The sequence below is a fragment of the Myripristis murdjan genome, chromosome 24 (assembly GCF_902150065.1).
Source record: "Myripristis murdjan chromosome 24, fMyrMur1.1, whole genome shotgun sequence".
NCBI lineage: Eukaryota > Metazoa > Chordata > Actinopteri > Holocentriformes > Holocentridae > Myripristis > Myripristis murdjan.
The window spans coordinates 13,989,081-14,005,182 of record NC_044003.1 but is presented as its reverse complement, the minus strand read 5'-3'; the positions used below and the strand labels follow the sequence as shown (position 1 = coordinate 14,005,182).

The 16,102-nt window shown below is 41.0% G+C and overlaps 1 protein-coding gene across 2 annotated transcripts in view; it reads left to right on the top strand.

Annotated features, from left to right (window-relative positions):
• LOC115356151 (exostosin-1-like) overlaps positions 1-10,342 on the top strand; it is a 257,153-nt gene extending 246,811 nt beyond the window's left edge. For both annotated transcript variants that reach the window (XM_030047193.1, XM_030047192.1), the window contains 3 exons: positions 3,368-3,528; positions 6,189-6,360; positions 10,137-10,342. In XM_030047193.1, coding sequence (XP_029903053.1) covers positions 3,368-3,528; positions 6,189-6,360; positions 10,137-10,322 — 519 coding nt within the window. In that variant the 3' untranslated portion in view covers positions 10,323-10,342. The remainder of the gene's footprint in view (positions 1-3,367; positions 3,529-6,188; positions 6,361-10,136) is intronic.
• The last annotated feature ends 5,760 nt before the right edge of the window (positions 10,343-16,102 follow it).

Genomic DNA, 16,102 nt, shown 5'->3' with positions numbered 1-16,102 from the left:
TAGTGACCTCGTTTCTCTCAAGCTTTCCAGCGAGTAAAAGAAGTGATCCATAATAGATTGAGAGGCCCAATGAGCCCAGGAGATTCAATATATCTTTAAACCCTGTGATGTTTTATTGATTGGAGCTAGTCAGTGTTCACCTTTTTCCCCGCTAAAGGGATTCCAATTAAACTTTATGGCGTCACAGTTTACGGCATTACAATAAGTTTGTACAACTAAACTTTTATTGGCTCGTGGTTGTTTTATGAAACGAGAGGAAGAAATTGTTGGGTTGTCAGAGAGAAGAAGGGGGAGAGAGAGAGAGGGAGGAGGGAGGGAGGGAGTGACAGAGGAGCTGGAGTGAATCCTTGCCCTGCTCAGCAACCCATTGCTCTAATTGGCCTTTAAACATGGCGAGGGGATTTACTGGAAGAAGATGAAATATGTCAAGTGAGTGAAAATGTGAGAGAGGGAACATTACACTTTTAATAGGACCTTTTCATATTAAAGTACCTCTGTGGAGGAGTGGCTGTGCCAATTTCATAATTGCATTGTTTCAGCTCATTAAATGTATGATTATTCCACGACGACAGATTACAGAAGGGAATATGAGTGCAAAAAAAAAATAAATAAATAACGAAGCTTTTGTCTCTCATTAGGCGGCCAAGCATATTCCTGTGCAATGTGCTTTGGAAGCCATTTTCAGTGTGTGGATGTGATTTGGTAGTCCGAGAGTAGTGGCAAATCTGGTCTTATTTAAAGAAATTTTAATGGTTGTTTTTTAAAGTTTTTGAAGGCTTTTTAAATAAATATTTTATTCAGCAATGTGGAGAGTTCTGGAACAAAACCATGAGACAAAAGTGAAAGCAACCACCAGACAAAAATAATATCCCTCAAATACAGTGCTCCTTTTTTATTATTCAGAATCACTTTCAGTAAGGAGTGGAACTGCTCCTTTGAGAATGTATAACTTCATAGTTTTAAATTGTGCTAGTTCTATATTGCATATGTATATATATATATTTTCTCATTTGATATACTTGTCGCAGAGAATTTGGGACATTCAAAGAGCCACATCTAATTTGATACAGGAAAGCAAACTTAAACTCTCAGGGTTATATAACAGACTAAACAACGACTATGGCAAGTCAAAATAAAAATAAAACATGTATTCCAGTGTCAATGCTCATCAACAACACAGCACAATGAAGCTGCAGGAGGCATGCTCGTTTTATTGTATCCCTCACCCTTTAACCCTGAAATCAGACAGAAATAGCTACAAATGTGACACATTTCGCGGGTGTTAAGTAAACAGATTGCACACAACTTCTCACAACACAGTCGACAAAGAGACCAAGCCAATAGGCCGCGGACGGTGGAAGCTCTGTAATGTGCTGTAACTCTGTTGCTGTATTTCCATCGGCACTTTTTGAATCAAACTGTGCTGCATTGATTTGCATTTCCATTACCAGCTTCAGCATGCCGAGTTGAGCCGAGCTGACCATCTCCAGAGTCGAGCCAAAGTACACCAGAATCTCCCCTAAGTGGGCTGCGGCACCGTCAGCGGGCTTCGTCATCAATCTTTGGTCACAGAGAAACTGACCAGCTTTGCCACCTGTAATCTAACCATCTAACCAAATCTTAAAGTTGTACTAATACTCATGTGAAGCAGTCATTTCAAGTTTTTTTTTTTTTTTTAAATTATAACTCATGCGGGACGCTGATAGAGAAGGGAGGACAAACTAGTCAGCATGGCCAGTGGGGCTTTGCCGTTAAAGACACACCTTCGCGCTGGGCTCACGTGCCAAGTCAAAGCGAGTAGAGCCAGGCCAGTACATGTGTATGAATGGAAAAAAGCTATATTTCGTCTCATAACATCCAACACCTTAAATCCAAATGTCAGGAGAGATTTGTAACAGATCCATTGCTGGATCATTCCTGTGCTCCCTGGATCAATTCTGGCCTTGAAAAACACATTAGTATGCATTGCATTTCTTGTTCTCTCTCTCTCTCTCTCTTTCTTTCTCTCTCTCTCTCTCTCTCTTCCTCTGCGTGTACCCCAACACCCCACCCACCCTTCCCCAGTCGCTGTCTTTAATTTTCAGCCCTTGCATCTGTCCGTTAATCACATCAAACCTCTGTTTTAAATTCATAATTAAGACAGACAGATTTGAGTGGCGGGAATCAGGGTTCTGTCACTGGCTCGAGTTCTCTCTCTCTTACACACACGCTCTGACACGCCAGGCCACATAATAAAGAGCCTTTTAATCTCTGAAGGCAAAATTATATTTGCATGATATCATTAATCCTTTCAGCTCAGCTTTGGAGACGTCTGACACATCTCTGTTTCCCACACACACACACACACAAACACACACTGTGCATGTACACAGCTTAACGCGTCCGTTCATCAGAGGCTCCATTGAGAGTGGCATCTTGAACCTTTCTCTCGGCTTAACGCTGGCGTTTCACAGTAATTGCTCACGCATGTCATGACAGACGCCGCAAGGTATCGCTAAAGAACATCCACTTTCTGCTCTCTCTTCCCCAACGCTGTCTCTCTACCTCTAGTCTTCTGATAATTAATTTTCTCCCTTGGCTCACAAAAGCAAAGTAGCGTGTGTGTGTGTGTGTGTATTTGTGTGTGTGCCAGTGCGTGTGTGTGTGTGTTTTTTATGTGCCGATCCTTTTATTCTCCACTGTGTCTGTCTTCATGTCTCCGTCGTGTTTTTGAATTCAGAAGACCCACTTTCTCAGGTAGCTCAAACTCATCTCTTCAAGGACACCAGCAGCTCCGCAAACCACCGCGAGAAATTTCCTTCTTTACTGAGAAAGTAGGGAGGTTGAGAGGGATGCCGAGCAGAAGGAACACCCAGGGAAGGGATCGCTCTGAGGGGATTCGAGGACCCTTTGCCTTTGATAACAGCACAGTCAAAGTGGAGATGCGCTGATAGTTTTGGGGATCGGTGCCAACCCGGTTCCCCAGTGCTGCGCTTGGATTAGCAAATGAAACTATTCTGATATCAATGCCCAAATGACATGTGCTTTGCTGGGAACCGTTTCAGGTTGGAAGAAAAATGTGTCCTGACAATGGAAAGTGCTGAAATGCTGCTACTAGGGAAGTTCATAAGCAAGGCACATCATCATTATTATTATTTAGAAGAGAAGCACTGGCTGTAAAGGCTAAATGCCATTCTGTTTTATTAGACCTCACCTACCGCACTGGGCAAACTGTTTTTTTTTTTATCACCTATACTTTCCTGTCCTTTTTAACTCACTCTACCGCTTTTCTCTACTCCCTCCCCCTCCATGTCTGCTCTCTCTCCTTTCTCTCCTGTTTCCCTTTCTTTTCACCTCTCTCCTCTGTCCTCCCAACTCCTCTCCTCAGGTGGATTTTGCCTTTATCGTTTGGCAGAGTTTTCCAGAGCGGATCGTAGGGTATCCGGCTAGGAGTCATTACTGGGACAGCTCCAGGTCCCGATGGGCCTACACCTCCAAGTGGACCAACGACTACTCCATGGTCCTGACTGGGGCAGCTTTCTATCACAGGTAGTGTGTGTGTGGCAGTGTGTGTGTGTGTGTGTGTGTGTGTGTGTGCAGTCTGGCCTTCTCTACAGCGAAATTTACACAAAATACAACCCATGTTTTTGTTTCCCTGCCTACTTATTAGAAACCTTTTGTGGCCATATGACTGAGTGATGGTGTCACCATTCAGTTTGGTTATAGACTGCCTTCATACTTTTTGGGAAAGGAGGAATGAATAAAAACCAATTTCTTCACTTATTATAGAATATTGGGATTTATTTCTAATCATCGTTTATGCAGAGAAAGAGTAAAAATGACCTAATAACGATGTCAGACATAACATGACTGACAGATTCTGGTCTCAGCAAAGTCTGGCTGAATTACAAACTGCATATACAATTACAACATGACATATGTTCAATGGTGCTTTTAGCCACATCATTAAATACACACAATCATTGTTAAATGGTACAATTAGCAATGGTCATCATGATTGGTAGCCTCTGTCCCATAACAGTGAAGTTTTATTTTAGTGCATTCATTTCAACTTGGAACTTGTTAAACTTTAGGATTTGTGAAAAAAAAAATGAACTTGAAAGACAAAATTAAAATTGCAAATCAGAAATTTGGGGATCATTTCATCAACTTCAGCTCAAGCACTGTCGGAGCGCACAAAAATGGCGGAAAATGAATCATCTGTTGATAGGTATATATTAAATCACGATACAATGACTTAGTTTTTTTTTTTTTTTTTTTTTTTTTTTAAAAAGCCAGGTAAATACCATTACTAACCAGTTAAAAAGTCTAAATTATTGTGTAACAGCTATAAAGTAATTCAGAAGATGTTCCACCAAACACACACACGTTATAAAATGCAGTGCCAGTCCCAGTAAAGGCTGCCAGTCTGGTCAGTGATGTTCTGGTGAATTTATAGACGTCATACCGGAAGAAAATGAATGTGGTAATGATTCTCTGATGTGGCAACTCATAATACCTATAATACTCATAATACACAGGTACAAAAGGGGCCTGATTTGGATACATCATAGTACACAGCTGCATTTGTCGCAGTTACAAAATAACACATTTTTGATTGCAATAACTTACAACATAAAAAATGAAATGGCAAGCAGGCGTACAGTCAAGTTCTGTCTATATCTAAAGGAATTAGATCAATAAAACCCTCATGTGGGTCAGTAAGGGCTCATCATATAGTGGTAAAAAATGAAAAAAGTGAAGAAAAAAGAAAAAAACTGATCCAAATTTTTAGAGGAATTACTGCCAGTAATTCACTGCCTTTTTTTTTTTTTTTTTTTAAGAAATCCATATGTAAAATACCCATCTGTGTCAAGTTGTGTTATTATAGCAGTTTTGAAAGATTTTTACACTGTTGCAGTGTGGATTTAACTATGAGCTGATTACACCGCACATGACATGTTTATGCACACAGTTATGTGATGAAAGGCAAACCCACCTCAACTCAATTTACTCGTCTTTTTATGTGCAGAACGGAGCTCACCACCTTTTTTGGCTGACATAAAAGTTGCAAAGGAGAACTGCCAAATATGCCAGAAAATAACATAACGTAGTGTAATGGCTGATCTGAGCGGAGAATGCGTGCAAGTAAAACTGTCACCAGGCTGCCCGTCCGGCTTTGTTGTGCATTTGCTTTGTGGTGCATTTGCTTCGCACTTGCTGTCTAGTTGATTTATTCAAACTTAGCCAAAAGACTTTTACACTCACTCTGCAAGATACAAACCACATTAAAACTCATCTCTTACCAGTCATGTTTTATTCTTCAGTGGGGTAATAGAAAAGGAAATGGGATAATACAATCTTTCTCCACCTCTCCATTATCTCATAAAATGATTGTCAAAAGCACTATGCCTGGACTGGAAAAAAAAAAAAAAAAAAAAAAAAAAGTCAAACTAAAGTATTAAGCAAAGCGGTAAATTGAATGGAGAGGAGTGTGGCTCTCCAGAGGGATTTGAAGCATCTTGTCATACAGATAAACAGCTCTCTCTCCCTGAGTCGCTGCTCATTGTTCTATTGTTAGGACGCTCGATGCGCCTCTTTAGTCCTTTTGTTATTTAGACTCTGGAAAGCCTGTCTGTCTGCAGAGAGAGAGAAAGACAGAGAGAAGACCAAAAAAGACAGATATGGAGAGAGAGTAAGAGAGAGAGACAGGACAAGAGACAGAAGGGGTGAGAGATACATTGCGGGACAGAAAGAAGAGCAACATGAGCGAACACTGAGTGAGACAGACAGGTGGAGAGAAGGGGTGTGCATGTATGGACAGTATGTGTGCACTCACAGTGTGTGTGTGTGTGTGTGTGTACACGCACACAAATTAGAAAGAGAGAGAGTGAGGTGGCTGGTAGACCTTGGCAGGGAGGTTGCAGTGTTGACAGTGATCTAGTGCTCCCACCCTGCTGATAGTGCACCACACAGCAGCCATATAGAATAGAATAGAATAGAATAGAATAGAATGGACACCTTATAGGATTTTGGGATAATGAAATCTTCAACTGACCAAACAGTTGAACCAAACATAACAATGGACTCATCTCTTTCCTTGTATCATCTGCTACACGTGTGTGTGTGTGTGTGTGTGTGTGTGTGTGTGTGTGTACTGCATTACATACTGCATTACAGTTACTGAGTGTCTCCCTCTCATGTGCCAGGTACTACCATTACTTGTACACCTACTATGTCCCAGCCAGCCTGCTGACTATGGTGGACCGCATGGCTAACTGCGAGGACATCCTAATGAACTTCCTGGTGTCGGCCGTTACCAAGCAACCGCCGATCAAAGTCACCCAGAAGAAGCAGTACAAGGAGACCATGATGACCCAGGTAAGGCCGTTTCATTGATATTATAATCACAGATTCCCCTACATAAGGCCATTAGGGGACACACCACTCAGCTTTTAGCCTAATTGCCTGTCAATGTAGAGTATTGTCTATTTAACTGTTAAACCCCCTCTCGTTCAATATTATTGCTGTCCATTACATCTTGTATCAGGTGTCTTGGCCGCCCGCTTGCTGTGCAGGATGACAAGACAAAAGAGTGGGAAGAAGTCATATTTTTGGACAAAATGGGTTCATTGCCCAAGTCCCTTCTTCTTTGGGTCGTTTTTCTCAGTAGAAATGAGGATGAGATTCTCCTGTCCTTCAGCCAGATAAGCAATGGTGGAGAGGCTTCAGGTTTCTTACAGCCCTGACCTTCTCCCTGGGAGATCCCTGCATGTGTGTGTGTGTGTGTGTGTGTGTGTGTGTGTGTGTGTATGTGTGGTGCAGCTAGCCCCATGTCAGCTTCTGATTGATGGCCTGACCAGAGGCAGGACGATGACTCGGCACTATGGACTCTGTGATTAATGTCTTAATTGTGAAGGCAGCGCGGCAAACCTAGATTTACTTCTTCTTTCCCCCGCTCTCTCTCTTTCTAAATATCGCTTTCTTTTCCCCCTCTCTCTCTCTCTATCTCTCTCGCCCCCTGTCTCTCTCTCACCCCTGATTTGTTACCTTGCTCCAAGCAACAGCAGATAGCTATTTAATGTGGAAAAGTTGGAGGAAACGGCTACACTTCCATCTTTGAGGGAACTTTGAATGATTTTAGGGAGAATTTCCGGGGACACAAAGTATGATTGATTGGCATTTTCCAAGTTTCGCTTTTGACATTTTTTCTTTTCTTTTCTTTTTTTTCTTGATCTCTCAAATGAGAGACAAGGAAAAGCACTCAAATCTGTCCATTCTGTATCTAACACTGTGTTCGTCTCGCTTCCTCTCTGTTACTCTTGCTCAGTGTCTTTAGTTCCAGCCAAACACAGAGATATATACCTCACACAATTCCAAGATACCATTAACCATTAAAAAAAACATGCATTTGCTTTTTGCTCAGATGATCTCATGTTGGAGTCCTCGGCCATAAGTTCTCACTTCTCGCCTGCTCATGGAGTTAGTTTTATATAACATAATTTTGCTTTTACACTGTAAATGTGTTTTCCCTAACCTCTCTCCCTTGAGGCCCTGTTGTCCAGGTTTCTAATGAAAGAGTAAAGGAATTGTAATACTCCTTTACCCTCGTATAAGTTACAAAGTTTTTGAGGGTTTTACCATCACTTGTTACTCAAAAAAGGTTACACTTTGTTCATTACTCATCATTCATTCCAAAAGTAGGGTTACTGGATTGGTTATTAGTCCATATGAGCAATAATTAATTACACTACTTGTTATTTTGCTGTTATAGTAATCCTCCAAAATTGCTGCATTTTCTTTTAACTTGTAAAATCAGGATGAACCATTTTCCTTTCCTATGAATGACCAGGAAACAAGTGTTGAAGTTCAATATTATTGCCATTTACTGGATTAAAATATAGTAGGAATACTTCCACTCCGAAAAGGTTGATTTTTCTGCTAGATCTCATTAATTTTAGGCACAACTACAACCAAATTCTAAGGAAAACAAATGAAAACAAATGATAAGCAAAATATAAAGGATGCAGAGCAGGTTCGGTGTTTCTGTTGCTAAATGTTAGACTCTGAATGTTGTTTGATTTTTGGTGCCACAGCACAACCACATGTGAAAAAGGAATGTGTGCCCAGTGAAATTTTGCTTTGCTGGTTCAAGGTCAGTCCAATTACGCCGAGATTCGGACGCCGACTCAGCTGCAGTCCTGCGGGCAAATTGCCTTGATGATGAGAGAGGAAAGAGGAGACTGTCTCGACTTATTCTGTTGGCTTGCAAGTGAACAGCTCAGTACTACACTGACGTAAAGAAGAGCTGAACGTACAACTCATCAAACCCCGGACCTTGGAGGATCACACTTAATAAGCCTCATAAGTCATGTCATCTCAACCCGGTATCATGACAAAGCATGAAATAGACCCGCTGGTCCACCAGAGGAAAGCGTGTCAGTGTCATGTGTTTTGCTTCTACTAGGCAGTACAACCACATGCAGAAGCCTAAGCTGGTAGTTAGTTAATCTCTAGCTAAATGAACATTAGCTTCTTAGCTCGTTAGTTAACTTTAGATAAAATACATAAAGTAAGGTTAAGGTTAGGTTAGGGTTAAGGGTAGGGGTAAGGAATGTTAGTTTGCAAAACAAACTCTGGGTTTGCATGGACTTGGACTCTGAACTGGGACGTTCATTAGAAAATCCATGTGTTTGACCCATCTCCTTATCTCCTTATGCCTCCTTATGCGGACTCTGTTGTTCCTTTTATACTATGTCACATTACTGCCCTTTCATAAAACCATGCATTTCCTCACTCCAAGGCGATGCAAAATGTGACACTGACACACTTTCCTGCAGTGAACTGGCAGTCTATTACACCCTTTGCCTTGATACTGAGCGGGCCATCATGCATCTCTGATTTCTTAACATTTTTGAGACTTAGGATTGAAACAAAAACAGATTATCTATGGGAGATATGAGCTTAATTCATGACATTTGGATGTGTGTTTGAATATGAAAAAAGGAAGCTTATAACCCCACTGTCAATGGCCCAGTGGTTTGCCGCACGTGACAAATATAACAGATCAGCCAAAGAAACAGTCACAGAACAGCCAGCTACGTATTCCATTTGCAACACAATGTCAGCTTTTGTGAGCAAAATAATTATTTCATTTGCAAAGCAGGAGCAGAATTTTGAGGATGCAGTCCCATTTACAAAAGAAACAGATAAAAGCAGAGAGAGTGCATTGGATCCAGAGTTTCATATTTGAGCAAAGGTTTGTGGCGAACATCACCTGAGGCCTACTGGAAGTAGAAGAGTGGAAAAAAACGCCGCCTGGTCCAATCAATCCCGGTTTCTGTTGTGACACACTGATAGCAGGTTAGCATGAATCTATGGATCCATCCTGTCTGATGTCGGTGCAGTGTGGTACCTAAATAGTTGCTAACCAGGTGCATCCCTTCATGGCCACCATCTACCTTTTTTCAAGTGGAAACTTCCAGCAGGATAATGCACACCCAGCAGGATTACTACTGCTCAGTCCCTTGATCTCGACCCAGTAGGGACATTTGGGATGACGTGGAACAGGATGGTCACAGCATGCGTCTGCTGCCACAGATTCTGCAGTGACGTGATCTGAGACTCAGCATGGACAAAGAGCCCTGTGGAACGTGTCCAGCACCTTGTCAAGTCCAGGCCTTGTTGGGTATTCAGGCTGTTTTGAAGGCACAAAGTGGTCCTGCACTGCAGTCGCTAAATGTGTCTAATAAAACCAAGCATAAACATCCCTAATAGCCTTCCACTTACATAATAGGAGCATTATCAACAAAAAAAGAGACAGCCTTTAGTAAGCAAGGTTATTAAGTAAGTGACATCAAACACATGAAGAAGCCTAAGAGGTGTCATTATGGCAATTAAAGAATATAAACTTCACAGTCACCATAAATGTTGTTATATTATCAGTTCAAAATGTTATTACAGTGTCATTCTGAGCATGTTAATCATCACTTTAGAGGGTTTTCAAACATTTTTTCATCACACAGAGGAATATTTTATGATTTTGGTAAATGATAATTTGCAGCATTCTACTATAGCGCTACTTTCATCGATTCTTCCATTCCTCTAACAGACTCTTCCTCTCCCTCCCTTTCCGTCTCCTGTCTCTCCCCACCAAGGGCTCCAAGGCATCTCGGTGGGCCGACCCGGACCACTTCGCCCAGCGACAGACTTGCATGAACGCCTTCAGTCACTGGCTGGGCTTCATGCCCCTGGTACACTCCCAGATGAGGCTGGACCCTGTGCTGTTCCGGGACCAGGTTTCCATCCTGAGGAAGAAATACAGGGACATCGAGAGGCTGTGAGCGCTGGAGGATACACACTGAATCACAGAGAGAGACAGATGGAGGGTGTGTGTGTGTTCTTGTGTATCGAGTTGGAGACACACAAGAGAGACTGTGCCGTCGAGGCACGGATATACAGACGTATGAGGGCGCGTACAGAAAAACACACGAAACGTTTTACTGTGTATTTCTACGATCAAACACTGCATATCTGTATGCATGGATGAGATCCATATGTGACTGTGCGTAGCCCTTATCTGTGACAGTACACACACACACACACACACACACACACACACACGGACATGAACGCATGGACAGACATGCAACAGGACCTAGACACATTCAAGGCAGATTTGGCCCTGACCTTTGACATATGTGATGCATGGCTGGAATAAGACTGAGACAATTGTATAAGGACCTGCAAAATGTAATGTGTTCAAACCAAAAAACAAAAAACAAACAAACAAAAAAAAACAAAAACAAGAACAAAAAAAAAAAAAAAAAAAAACAGTAATTATAATAATAATAATAATAAAAAAAAACAATCTAAGAGACATGTATATTATGGATATTGGCCCACTGAAAGTAGAGGCATATGTATTGTTGGCCAAAAGAGATCTATCTGTTATGGGTTATATTCTTTGCAGACTCTGTCCACAAGATAAAAGATATACATTCTGTGTCGTTGGGTGTATAGATATATATTGTGGAATCAATCCAAAAGAGAAAGTGGACATACCGTCTGGGTTGGGCCAAATGACAGAAGTTCCCAAAAACACCCAGAGATAATGGCAATATGCCTCTTGTATTCTAATGTAGATTTTCAGCGGCATTTCTTGTCTGTATGAAGCAAATAAAAAAAATAAAATAAAGATATGTTACATTATAAGGTGAGTGCCTAAGACTCAACTTCACGTCTTATTTATCCTTTTTTTTTAAATTACAAACTCCAAATTTTCCTTCTTTTACCTTGTGTGTCCTTTAGTTCCACTTCTGCCATTTTGTATTCTAACTGGTTACACTGATTTTTCTTTCTTTCTTTCTTTCTTTTTTTTTAAAGATCAAAGTAGTGCTGATACAATGCCATTTTTTGCTCCTTTTAGCTGATGAACTGACCTCCACATGTAACGGCTGACAGTAATTGTCCATAAAGTTCCGCTTTCATTATTTCTGTGTTGTGGACATTACACATTTTCAATTTTTTATTATCTGTCATGAAAAAAGAAACATTTAGTTATTGTTTCTTAATTGTTTCATACCAGTTTTCACTGATTTTGCTCACCTGTATGGCAATAGCAGTAAATAAGCAACCTGATCTCACAGAAATCCGTGAAATGAGCACAACCTCTTAACAACGCATTGCGTGCTCCTGGCACATAACCTGTTATAATTATGTGTGGCCACCACAGAAACAGCGTCCACTGAAAGTCAATTAGGATCCGTGTCGTATGGCCACCACGCAAACGCTGTCCGCTGAAAGTCAATTTCATGTGGGTGGTAGTTCATAGATCCCGGAAGTGCAAATTTAATCAAAATAAAATAATAAAATAAAAAATAAAAAATCGCCAGTTTTCTAGACTAGGCCTACCATATTGACCCGCATAAAAGACGACCCTGATTTTAAGATGACCCCTCTTTTTCAAGACCATTTTTGGAAAATAGGCTACTTTTTATATGGACAAAATCTTGTTTGAATAAAAAAGCCACCGGCCTGCATCAGGCGGGTCGGCCGCGGCACCGGCTGGTACCGCGCCCACCCGGTCAGGTCTGCGGGATCTGACAGGTGAGTGGTCAGTGCCGCGGTCGGCCCGCCTGGTGCCATGGCCGGTACGAGTAGTATGTAACATGGAAGGGCGCAAGCCAGTAATTTCGCCTGGGGCGGCACATAGGCAGAACCGCCACTGTATAGTTTATAATGTCATCATTTTCATATTTTTCTAGTCCACAAAAATCACATTTTAAGCCATTTTGAAATCAATGAACGAAATTTTATTTTAATCTGAAAAACACCGGCGTTACCAAGGCAACGCGCTTCATGCTACCTGGTGACTCCCGGCTTCTCGGCTTCAAAGACGTCACGCCGTGGGTGGTGGTTCATAGATCCCGGAAGTGCAAATTTAATCGGTATTCTGAAAAAAAGGTCTGATTATTAGCCATAACGTTGTAACCACCCAAGGCAGACTTACCACGAGCTATGAGGATGTGTAACGATGGCATGTGTCCACAAGTCCCGTATAATATCAACTTTATTTTAAGAAAACACGTTTTATTTGCGATATCATATCACGGAGAAGCACTACATTACCCATAATCCTAGTGTTTATCAGCGACGTGTCTGAATTGACAGCTTTCATCAATAAAGTCAATAAAATCTAATAAAGTGCATGAAAGTTGATAATGTGCTGATATGTTACGCCATTGAACACAACCCTTTCAGTCAGCGAAACAGAGCGGGTCGACAAACCGTGGAAACACGTCAAAAATAGCACTAACGATTTATATAGTCTATAGATATATATATATTTTTTCATAACACATCTTTACTCGTGGCATAAACATAGGCTACATGTTAAGGTTATGCTTTTGCTGTTGAAAAACTACCGTATGTATGGTTTTTAAACCTAAATTCACAATGTTTATCCTAACCCGGAAGAGAGGTACCAGAACTACAATTCGTGCAGAGTTGCAACACACAGAGCAGTCCTGCGCCATAGCTTTTGTAGTTCTAAGATGTTATGTCTATTATATGAAGTGGTGATCACTAATTTTGCAATCTTAATCAAAGTTTTTGGGTGTGGGAAGAACGCCTGAATGGTCAGATTTTAATTTTTTTTTTCTTAAGATAGTGAAATCATGTTTTTTCCATGTTTTGACACTAGTCGGTGGCGCCCCCTATTGGTTTGCCATCGGACATGATAGTAGAGGTCAAGAGCTTTCCAAAAATGTTGACCCCATGTCTCTACCATATTTTGTTGCTGCACTGTAAGCCTTTAAAAGTGTCTCAGGTGCAAGGTTCAAAGGGCACTTGTGGGGAGCAGGAACTGCCCACTGGTCTCACACTGAGATATGTTACTCCATAGGTCAAGACCTTTCAAACGATGTCTTCATTGTTGTTCTGTGACAAAGTTTGATTTTCATCGTGCTCCAAGCCAAGGCTGTCTCAGGTGTACATCTGCAGACCTCTTTTAGGGCCAAGCTTGATAAAATCAGTCAAACTTCTTTAAGGGGGTATGTAATGGCCAAATTTATTTAGAATATTGATGTTAGTCATATACACAGTCATACTTTTCAATTTGGACCATTTCAAAGCTTTTTTTCCCCATAAAATACTCAATGTTTCATATTTCAGATTTTCCCATTAACTTAATATGGCCACCTGAGACACTTTTAAAGGCTTACAGTGCAGCAACAAAAAATGGCACAGACATGGGGTCAACATTTTTGGAAAGCTCTTGACCTCTACTATCATGTCCGATGGCAAACCAATAGGGGGCGCCACCGACTAGTGTCAAAACATGGAAAAAACATGATTTCACTATCTTAAGAAAAAAAAAATTAAAATCTGACCATTCAGGCGTTCTTCCCACACCCAAAAACTTTGATTAAGATTGCAAAATTAGTGATCACCACTTCATATAATAGACATAACATGTTAGAACTACAAAAGCTATGGCGCAGGACAGCTCTGTGTGTTGCAACTCTGCACGAATTGTAGTTCTGGTACCCCTCTTCCGGGTTAGGATAAACATTGTGAATTTAGGTTTAAAAACCATACATACGGTAGTTTTTCAACAGCAAAAGCATAACCTTAACATGTAGCCTATGTTTATACCACGAGTAAAGATGTGTTATGAAAAAAAAAAATATATATATAGACTATATAAATCTTTAGTGCTATTTTTGACGTGTTTCGACGGGTTTTCCACCCGCTCTGTTTCACTGACTGAAAGGGTTGTGTTCAATGGCGTAACATATCAGCACATTATCAACTTTCATGCACTTTATTAGATTTTATTGACTTTATTGATGAAAGCTGTCAATTCAGACACGTCGCTGATAAACACTAGGATTATGGGTAATGTAGTGCTTCTCCGTGATATGATATCGCAAATAAAACGTGTTTTCTTGAAATAAAGTTGATATTATACGGGACTTGTGGACACATGCCATCGTTACACATCCTCATAGCTCGTGGTAAGTCTGCCTTGGGTGGTTACAACGTTATGGCTAATAATCAGACCTTTTTTTCAGAATACCGATTAAATTTGCACTTCCGGGATCTATGAACCACCACCCATGGCGTGACGTCTTTGAAGCCGAGAAGCCGGGAGTCACCAGGTAGCATGAAGCGCGTTGCCTTGGTAACGCCGGTGTTTTTCAGATTAAAATAAAATTTCGTTCATTGATTTCAAAATGGCTTAAAATGTGATTTTTGTGGACTAGAAAAATATGAAAATGATGACATTATAAACTATACAGTGGCGGTTCTGCCTATGTGCCGCCCTAGGCGAAATTACTGGCTTGCGCCCTTCCATGTTAGATACTACTCCTACCGGCCATGGCACCAGGCGGGCCGACCGCGGCACTGACCACTCACCTGTCAGATCCCGCAGACCTGACCGGGTGGGCGCGGTACCAGCCGGTGCCGCGGCCGACCCGCCTGATGCAGGCCGGTGGCTTTTTTTTTTTTTTTTTTTTTTAAATGGTCTTGAAAAAGAGGGGTTATCTCAAAATCAGGGTCGTCTTTTATGCGGGTCAATATGGTAGGCCTAGTCTAGAAAACTGGCGATTTTTTATTTTTTATTTTATTATTTTATTTTGATTAAATTTGCACTTCCGGGATCTATGAACTACCACCCACATGAAATTGACTTTCAGCGGACAGCGTTTGCGTGGTGGCCATACGACACGGATCCTAATTGACTTTCAGTGGACGCTGTTTCTGTGGTGGCCACACATAATTATAACAGGTTATGTGCCAGGAGCACGCAATGCGTTGTTAAGAGGTTGTGCTCATTTCACGGATTTCTGTGAGATCAGGTTGAAATAAGACTTAGGACTGACCCTGTGTTAACCCTGTTGCCAGTTTTGCCAGTGTTTAACTATTTTTGCCTGTTTGAGATTTTAGTGGTCTACACTCGCCAGTGCCAAAAGATGGAGCCGAGTTTGGTTTTATGCAGCGGCATTGTGCATGTTTGGTGCTTGACATTGCCAATGTTTCTATGCCTTAAGCTGGCAGAGACACAGTAACATAGACCTCTCCAATATCACATGAATCCCTTCATGTATGTTATGTTTATTTGTTTTACTCGAAGATAATTTCATCAAACATCAGACATGTCTGCATTCACATGAAAAAATTAATTTAAATTTGATTAAGTCAATAATTCCAATAAAACACGGTCTGTACAGCTCTAGATTAGGCGCTGATTCTTATCAGTATGTGTATTCCACAGCGGTCTGTAGGATGAAGGGCAGCCTTCTCTTTTGTTTTCTTACATTTCTTCAGCCATCTGAAGGCAGCAGGACCACTATGTTTTTCCATCTACAGCCTCTAATTTGAGGGATCTGTTATGCACTTTTAAAGTACCGCCTAATTATGCATGTGTTATCCAGCGTGGATACCTAGATATAAATGTTGTGCAATCAGCATCAGACTCTTGCTAAAAGACACTTAAAAAAAAAAAAAAAAAAAAAATCTTTACTGTTTCTTTTCAAACTGGTTGGCTATAACTCAGGGGCCATTATCCGAACTCTCAAGTTTATACAAGGGAAAACATCATCAATCCTCATTCCAC